Source organism: Myxocyprinus asiaticus, chromosome 8 (assembly GCF_019703515.2).
Source record: "Myxocyprinus asiaticus isolate MX2 ecotype Aquarium Trade chromosome 8, UBuf_Myxa_2, whole genome shotgun sequence".
In the NCBI taxonomy this organism is placed as follows: domain Eukaryota; kingdom Metazoa; phylum Chordata; class Actinopteri; order Cypriniformes; family Catostomidae; genus Myxocyprinus; species Myxocyprinus asiaticus.
The window spans coordinates 52958127-52967500 of NC_059351.1; the positions used below are offsets into that span (position 1 = coordinate 52958127).

The 9374-nt window shown below is 37.5% G+C and overlaps 2 protein-coding genes across 3 annotated transcripts in view; both read right to left on the reverse strand.

Annotated features, from left to right (window-relative positions):
* LOC127444812 (uncharacterized) overlaps nucleotides 1-2593 on the reverse strand; it is a 34736-nt gene extending 32143 nt beyond the window's left edge. The window contains 2 exon segments of the mRNA XM_051704353.1: nucleotides 2236-2311; nucleotides 2520-2593. Of these exon segments, the coding sequence (XP_051560313.1) occupies nucleotides 2236-2293 (58 nt within the window). The 5' untranslated portion in view covers nucleotides 2294-2311; nucleotides 2520-2593.
* A 446-nt stretch (nucleotides 2594-3039) lies between these two features.
* The window catches only part of LOC127444677 (B-cell receptor CD22-like), a 6808-nt gene continuing 473 nt past the window's right edge, over nucleotides 3040-9374 (reverse strand). The window contains exons 3-10 of one of the 2 annotated variants that reach the window (XM_051704199.1): nucleotides 8398-8742; nucleotides 8051-8290; nucleotides 7608-7862; nucleotides 7277-7519; nucleotides 7093-7186; nucleotides 6939-6984; nucleotides 6394-6656; nucleotides 3040-3730 (exon numbers count right to left, since the gene is read on the reverse strand). In XM_051704199.1, the coding sequence (XP_051560159.1) occupies nucleotides 3637-3730; nucleotides 6394-6656; nucleotides 6939-6984; nucleotides 7093-7186; nucleotides 7277-7519; nucleotides 7608-7862; nucleotides 8051-8290; nucleotides 8398-8742 (1580 nt within the window). In that variant the 3' untranslated portion in view covers nucleotides 3040-3636. Of the gene's footprint in view, nucleotides 3731-6393; nucleotides 6657-6938; nucleotides 6997-7092; nucleotides 7187-7276; nucleotides 7520-7607; nucleotides 7863-8050; nucleotides 8291-8397; nucleotides 8743-9374 lie in introns of both variants that reach the window. The other variant, XM_051704198.1, reaches the window with a different exon arrangement.

Here is a 9374-nt window from a genome sequence, read left to right on the forward strand (position 1 = left end):
TCATCATATTCTTGGGCTCTGAACAAGAAGCCAGAATCGCCGTGAGACGAGCCAGCGAACTCATCCGGAAGTCCGACTGGGGCAGACGAGCGTGCTGGGGAATGGGAGGTCCACGGGGGGATACCCGGCGGAGGCGATCCCATTGGGGTCCCCAAATCGCCCCCAGTGCTAGCCACGCTGGCCTCATACCCGTAGGTAGAAGGAATGAGGCGGGGAGCCGCTGGCGTGACTTGCTTTCTTACGAAAGCAAGCCGCGACCGCAACGTTGCCATGGTCATGTTCTTGTAATAAGAACATGAACCATCCACAAACGCTGTCTCCATGTGGGTCTCGCCCAGACACGAAAGACAGCGATCATGACCGTCCAAAGTTGAGAGATAACGACCCCAACCAGGAATAACACACAATCAGAAAGGCATTTTTAAAAAGACGTGTCTTTAAAAAGATGTTCCGTGTGTGCCGCTCTTTTAGAGAAATATACTCTTTTAGAGGAAAAAGCTCTTTCAGAAAATATACTCTCTTTGTTTTCTGCCGAAGCACCCAGGGGCGTTCTCTGCAGTGCACCAGTGCAGAGGAGGGAGAAGCCGCTGAAATATGCCGTCAGATCCAGCAGAGGTGAATGAACAGTAGAATTCAGCTCAATGAGCATGACTGTTCGGCTCCTAAGAAAAAATCTGAATGAGTGGTTGCATACCAGCTCCTTTTATACCCATATGTCCGGGGGAGTGGCATGCAAATACCACTCGCCAATTTTCATTGGCCTTTTATCAAAGACCAGAGGTGTCTCGGGCTCCCAAGAGTGACCCCTAGTGTCACTACATCGACACAAAGTCAAGTGAGTGACAGATAGGGTACACATTTCTTTTATTTCTTATGGGATTCATATTCAACTGTAGGTTATAACAGAATGGCACAATCATAAAAAAAAACATGGCAACAAAGAAAAAAATGAAATGACCCTTGTTCAAAAGTCTGCATACCCTTAGTTCTTAATACTGTGTATTGCCCCCTTTAGCATAAATTACAGTGTGCAGTCTTTTGTAATAGTTGTCTATGAGGCCCCAAATTCTTGCAGGTGGTATAGTTGCCCATTCGTCTAGGAAAAATGCCTCCAGGTCATGCAAAGTCTTTGGTCGTCTTGTATGAACCACACATTTGAGATCTCCCCAGAGTGGCTCAATGTTAATGTCAGGAGACTGTGATGGCTACTCCAGAACCTTCACCATTTTCTGCTGTAACCACTGGAGGGTCAACTTGGCCTTAGGGTCATTGTCGTGCTGGAAAGTCCAAGGGTGTCCCATGCGCAGCTTTCGTGCAGAAGAATGCAAATTGTCTGCCAGTATTTTCTGATAACATGCTGCATTCATCTTGCCATCAATTTTCACAAGATTCCCCATGCCTTTAGAGCTCACACACACCCAAAACATCAGTGAGCCACCACCATGCTTCACAGTGGGGATGGTATTCTTTTCACTACAGGCCTTGTTGACTCCTCTCCAAACATAGCGCTTATGGTTGTGACCATAAAACTCTATTTTGGTCTCGTCACTCCAAATTACAGTGTGCCAGAAGCTGTGAGGCGTGTCAAGGTGTTGTCAGGCATATTGTTTTTTGTGGCATTGGTGCAGTAAAGGCTTCTTTCTGGTAACTCGACCATGCAGCTCATTTCTGTTCAAGAATCGTCATATTGAGCTCCTTGAAACAACCACACCGTCTTTTTCCAGAGTAGCCTGTATTTCTTCTGAGGTTACCTGTGGGTTTTTCTTTGTATCCCGAACAATTCTTCTGGCAGTTGTGGCTGAAATCTTTCTCGGTCTACCTGACCTTGGCTTGGTATCAAGAGATCCCTGAATTTTCCACTTCTTAATAAGTGATTGAACAGTACTGACTGGCATTTTCAAGGCTTTGGATATCTTTTTATATTCTTTTATACCTTGTTACGCAGGTCTTTTGACAGTTCTTGGTGGATCCTTCTCAGCAGGCTCATGGGTAGTGTAGTTCTTCATCAGGATGTCTGCTATTAAACATGATTTTTTTTTTTAAATGAAGTTGAAATAGCATGAACTGATGGCTTCAACAGAACCTCAAAGCTCACAGTAGATCTGTCATTAAAGATTTACAAGTTATCATTCAAAATAAACTCACATTTTTACTTCCAGAAGCAGACTGTTGAGCTCAATTAAAAGCTGTTTTTTAAAATTAATTAAATTTTATTCTGTAAAATCAGTGACTCACCTGGAATCATGAGCAGAAATATCAGAGGAAGAGCCATGACATCTAACATACACACCATGATGAAAACATGCAATCCCTGTCTTGAAAAACATTTCCATTAACGCATCATCTGTTCATGTTAAAAACACTGATTTTACTGTTCGAGTTTTTGCAGTGTTGACACTTCTAACATTGAGCTAACATGAGGGATTATGAACAAGAATGATCCCCATTTAATGAGTTATTGGTCTTTATCAAGGTATTAATCAGAGAATATTCACATATGAGCAAGCATTAAGTCTTACCGTGTACTAGCGTGTCTGATCTCCAACAGTTACACTGATGAATTTCATGGTTTACACTGTTCATTTCAAAATGCTTACGCAGACCGAAAAAGCTTCCTTTTTCTTGACTCCTGCCCACACTGCCAGAGAATCATGGATCTTAACTCAGATAACACACAATACCCTGACCACATAATAAAAAAAGCACGAACTTCAAGCGATGTTTTAAACACAGTATTCAGTGAATATATTTTTAAAAACTGATGAATAGTCTGTGCAATTTAACTTACAATTAATTATCCGTGGTTATCTTTTCACCAATGGCATTTACAGATTTCTTTCAAAAAATAAAATAAAATATTTACTAAAAACTGACAAAATCTGTCCATCTAATTTCTGTATAATATGTAAAATAGATGATCCCTTCATTTTTGTGTGAATTAATTTGATTTGTTAATGCATAAATGCCACTGATGTATCGATAAATAAGATGTATTTGTTGCACAGTTGTGAAATGACTGTTTCCAGAATTTATCATGGTTCATACTTTTATTCTCTTACATACATACTTGTATACATAATATTATTATACATATTGTGTACATTATATTAATAGCATTGAATTTTCTGCATTTACCGCTGCATGCATTATTGTTGTGCATTTGTAAAACTATTGCACTATTGAGATTACAGGAATGGTCAAGTATAAATAAAACAAATAATGAAGCTGGGTCTCCACCCTTGTATTCTGTCACTGGAAACATGTTCTGCAGAATTTCAAAACATGACCTATTGTGTAAGAATGGATGTTGTCACTTATGACTACAGATACGTTTTTTTTCTGACATCCCCACAGTATGAGAAAAAACGGTTAATCCTCCACAATGAATAGAAAATGCAGTTGTTTTGATGCAAAGCTATGACATAATTCCTCATTTAAGTGTAAATCAATCAAACTATATGTTAATACACCTTTTATCAGTGAAATATCAACACTTTTTTGCCTTCAGCTGAAGGGAGAAACGAGATGTGACAGAAAATGATGGTCAGAAGATAGTGTGTGTGTGATTGAGAAATAACCCAAGCCGGAAACAAACTCATGTTCATCCAAACAGAACCCACATTCAAAAGAACAAGTTCATTTGCTCTGTAGTCCCGAGTGATGAACACAGGGTTGTTTTACACTGCTGTAGATCACTGAGACATCTTCTACAGTTTGCGAATTTGATCGCCTAAAACAAAATAGAAACACAATAATGTTACCAACCTGGTCCCATAGAATCACGTTACATACACCTACATTTTTTCTAATAGATTTTTTACATGGCTCGTTGTACGTAGTGTAGCAGTTTTCTGGTGAAATGAACACAAGAGGCACTACAACTACGATTTTTAATCACTTTCACACAAATCATAAGTAAAACAGATAATCAGGTCTTATTACACGGCTCTCTGGAATACTCTATTCTGATTGGTCAATGGCACCATCTAGCGGTCAGATATTGCTCTGTAACAACCGCACTTCCAGGGATTAAGACGTATCAGGCCGCTCATCTGGGTTCTACGAGCCATCTCTCCTGCTTCTTGGATCACTGTGTGATCTCTACAAGTAAGCTAATAAAATAATTTTAACACAAATCAATGTTTCATGTGCATTTATTTATTTGGCAAGTAGTCTTGTAATAGGCTGAATATTGATGAGTCAGACGGTCATTTTCACAAAGTAAACACCAACAGAAATCCGACGAAAACCAGAGGTTGATTCCAGCTGTTCAGCCATTTCTTTCTTTCTTCTCAAATTACATAATTTCAAAGCAAATCAATATTTTATATCCATGCATTTATTTATTTGGTTAATAGCTGTGTAATTTGTCGGCCGCATACGTCATCGAGGCTGTCTCGTTTAAAAAAAGCGAGTAGGACACTTTGAATTCTGCCTTCGAATGCGACCTTCTTTCACGGGAATTCTGAGGATGCATGAGGTGTATCCTTCGTGGGCACTTACAACCCACAATTCTTTGCTTCAACAGAAATGTCTAAAAAAATAACGCCAATTTGCCCGTAAATATGTTCAAACGCAAGGAATGTTAATTCCCAAGTTGAAGTACCTCAGTAGATGGGTGCAGAGTATATAATATGTATAATTATATTAATATATAATTAAAATAAAGTATTAGACTAAAAGTACACCTGTAAAATCGATTTTCTTTTGTCTATACATCATTATAACTCTCCTAAAATGTACCTCATGCATGCCCTTCTAAAGGGACTTTGTTCCCTTCTCACTCAAAGCGCTCGCGCTTGTTAAAGAGTGGCGTGCTGTCATAGCAACCATGTTACATTACATTTCCGTTTGTCCTACGAAGGCTGTCTCATTTAAACGAGACTTGTTTAAAGGAGGACGCTCGGTATACTGCAGCCTTCAAAGGACGCATCCTACCTAGCACGCAGCCTTCTAAATGAGACACAGCCAAAGAGACTGCAAATGTATATAAAATTAATTAAACAACAAATAAAAATGCAAATACAAATCTGAGTACAATCAGATGCTGTGTGGAACGATAAAGACTGTTTGAGCCAGCATTAGCACTTTTAGCTTTACTCTCTTACGCTCTCTGTGTCAATCAAACATGCACGCTCTGCAGGTGCTCTCATTAGCTCATCATCAGTCACTCATCTCAGCGCTATTCTGTGAGGATCCCAATTTAAATCAGATTAATATTAGTCACAATACCACTTATAACAGATATAACTGTTTAACCTTCAATAACGGCACCGCATCTTCATGTATTTATATAATAATCAGTGATTTGTGTTATAGCAAAACGCCAAAGACAGTAAACAAAGCATAGATATTAATGATTTCTCACTGGAGCAGTTTTAAGGCTTGTAATTGATATATTTTTCTTATTTTTGAAAGTATCTCTACTGTGTGTGATGCTCTCATGGTTTTTACTGGTTGCCAGTATGTCACAATGACCTTTTGATATTGACAACAGAACTATTATTAACTGTTTTCAATACAAATAGATGTTAGCAATTTACAATTGAGTACATTTTAGTATAATTTTGGTAACACTTAATAAAAAGGTTTAATATCTTTAACATTCATTAATGCATGGGCAGTGCTGGCTCAGTGGTTAAGGCTCTGGGTTACTGATCAGAAGGTTGGGGGTTCAAGCCCCAGTACTGCCAAGATGCCACTGTTGGGCCCTTGAGCAAAGCCCTTGACCCTATCTGCTCCAGGGGTGCTGTATCATGGCTGACCTTGCACTCTGACCCCAGCTTAGCTGGGATATGTGAAAAAAAGAATTTCACTGTATATGTGTGATAAATAAATATAATTATTATTATAAATTATAATACATTAGGTATCATGAACAAATAATGAACAATATATTTTCTACAGCATTTATTAATCATAACGTTAGTTAATAAATATACAGTTATTCATTGTTAGTTCATGTTAGTTCATAGTGCATTAATTAATACAACTTTTGATTTAAAAAATATATTAGTATATGTTGTAACTAACATTAAGTTCATTAGTTCATGTTAGCTACAGTAATGTTTTTAAATAATGTTAACAAATTGAACATTTTTGTAAAGTGTTACCTTAATTTTACTGTGTGGGGCATAAACATAACTGCAGCATATAACTGGCAAAAGTGTGGCAAAGGGCTCTTTAAAAAAAATCAGTATCGGCCCGATCTTAGTGTTAAAAAAAAATAGGAGATCGTATCGGCCTCAAATTTCCTGATCGGTGCACCATTACTGCCAAAAGTCTTTTGAGTTCCATAGAAGAATAAAATTATGTGGGATTTGATCAACATGATTGTGAGTGAATGAAGACATAATTGAAAATTTGGGTGAAATTTAAGTTGGTTCTTCTCACCTCATGGCAGCATCAGGCTGGTGAACCCTAATATTGCCATACTGGTTTTCAATCTCTTCTGGTTTCTTCATCTCTTGGTTTTTGTAATGTTGGACAGTTGCATACTGGATCTCCTCAGTATCTCTGGATTTAGGAGCTTTTCCTGCAGTCTGATCTCTGCAGTTGGGTGAAATACTGGCATACTGAGCAGCATCACAATCAGCCGATTCACAAACATGAACATCGGATGGAGCTCTCCCTGTTATATTGGAGTAGAGATCATCCTAAAATAAAATAATATGTATCATTATTTGCAGAGAAAAATCCCTACATGATGATAAGTAAAAATAAATAAATGTAATAATTATATTATAGTTTGAAACACACAGATAAGTAGGTCTAGTATGCAATTTAATTATTGATCCCTTGGGGGAATTATGGTGCAATAGCAACATAACAGTCAATACATACACGAGACGTTACAATAAATTCAGTAATGTGTTAGTCTTCTGAACAATTCACTTATTCTTACTGTTGTAAAGTTACTTGAGTTTTGAATGATTTACCTGTTTAACTGTGAGGTCTTCATCTTTAGCGCTGCTTCTTTTTCTCCTGTTAAAATAACTGCAGTTTTCAAAGATTCATTACTAATAATCAAATATAAAAATTAGCCATTTCCACCTGCAGTAGTCTGAAAGTTGATTATAATTTTTAACTCACATAAACAGAATGATGATCACGATGACGATGATGAGTAATCCTCCACATCCCATTGTGATCCCCAATACTACATGCCAACCAGATCTATGATGGACTGAAAGAGGAAGAACATGAAGATGAACTCTCAAACTGAAGAGAGATGTGAAGTTATACAGGTGTGATCTAGTATGAATCAAATCTTTACCTGTCACTGATACAGCAGCTGATCTCTGAGATCCATGTTGATTCTGAGCCACACAGTAGAAGAATCCACTCTGTAGTGCACTGTAACTCTGTCCAGATCCAACAGCTGAGCTTTCATTCTGCTTAAACCAGGTGTAGTTCAGAACAGGTGGGTTTGAATCACTGCTGCAGGTCAGAGTCACTGAATCACCCAAAACTATTTCACCTGATCCACTCATGGACACTGAGACAGTCTTTGGGGTGTCTATCAAAAAATTTTAATTATATTGTATACTATCAAAACAGAAATGCTGGAATGTTCAGCGGAATCTTATATTGTATCATAAACTCACACATGACATTTAAAGTGACAGCATCAGAGTATTTCTCTCCAACTTCATTTCTGGACTTGCACTTGTATTCTCCACTGTGATCAGAGCGGATACTTGTGATGCTGTAGATTTGCCCATGTGTAAGAAATGTTTTCTCTTTAAACCAGCTGATGTCTGCAGGTGGGTTTGAATCACTGCTGCAGGTCAGAGTCACTGAATCACCCTCTATTATTTCACCAGATGGACTGATGGAGATTACAGGATCCTCTGGAGGATCTACAGGTGAAATATATAAAATATAAGATTCCAGTCGAGCACTGAAAACCCACAGGTGTCAAGAAAAATAATGTTAATTGAATCATGTTTCTTTATTTTTCTGCATCAACAGCAAACATCAATTGTCTACATATCTTGTGATAGTTACTTCCAGCTGGAAAGAAATTAATAAATTAAGATTTACTTACATCTAACATTGAGATAAACATGAGGTGATGTGAGATTGTGTCCATGTACAGCACAGCTATATCTGCCTGCATCCTCTCTTCTGACTGACTGCAGGAGGAGTTTATTGTTTCTCTCAGTTAATGACTGTGTGTTTTTCAACCAGATGAATGTTGCTCTGTCAGTCAGATTACAGGTGCTTTTACATGTCAGACTGACTGTATCTCCCTCTGTCACGCTCTCAGGAGACTCCACATGAAGATCTGACAACAATACAACATACTGATACTCCAGGTGCCATAGAGATACAATTCAACACAGAATAAGATCATATAAAAATGCAAAGGATAATGGACATAATGAACATTACTTGTGATATCAAGAGTCACTCCAGGTTTACCAATCCATCTTCCATCGGGTTTATCAGTAATGAATCTGAAATAGTACTCGTGTGAATCCTTCTGTGTCACATCATTCAGTCTGATGGTGCAGATCTGCCGTTTATCTCCCAGATACTGAATCCTCTGACTGTATTCAGGGTCATTAAACAGATCTGGAAACTCTACACCCTTTTCGCTAAATTTGGTCCAGAACACTTTCTTGATCTTATATCCAGGAGGGTATTTATAAGTGCAGGACATTATCACTGATGACCCCTTTAGTGCACAGATGTATGTAGACGTGTAACTTACACTCCAATCATCACTATAAACCCCTGAAACACAATATTCATAAAAAAAATAACAATAATAATAATAATAAAAAGAGTATGTTTATGAGTTCTACAGGACCAGGAAAGTTCATTTAACAATGACTTTCTTTAAAATATTCTTTTGCAGACAAAACTGAAATTTCTGTAAATAAAGAACAATCTCAGAGAAATGAGATACATGTGATACTCTGCAGAAGTCTTGGAGAGGGTGATGAAAGATCTTCAAGAAAAGCAGATCAGTGGACATGTTAACCATAAACAATATTCTGCACTTCTACTATGTTCTGCATCACTGAACACTTAATGTTAGTGAAAGAGTCAAGTTTATGAAATGTATTTATAACTCATATATATATATATATATATATATATATATATATATATATATATATATATATATATATATAAATGTGAAACAACTTACTGTATATTGCTCCCTATTTACTGCAAGGAGTTCTGATACTACTAACCTATCACACTCCACAATTTTTACAGAATTTCCTTAGCCAATGTTAGATATTAAGTGGGGATAGTTAGAAGGATTTATGTTTGTATTTAGCATGACACCGGTCACACAGCTCCAATGATGCAGGCGCCAGTTGTACAACTGCCATTGCAATAAAAAGGAATGCTAA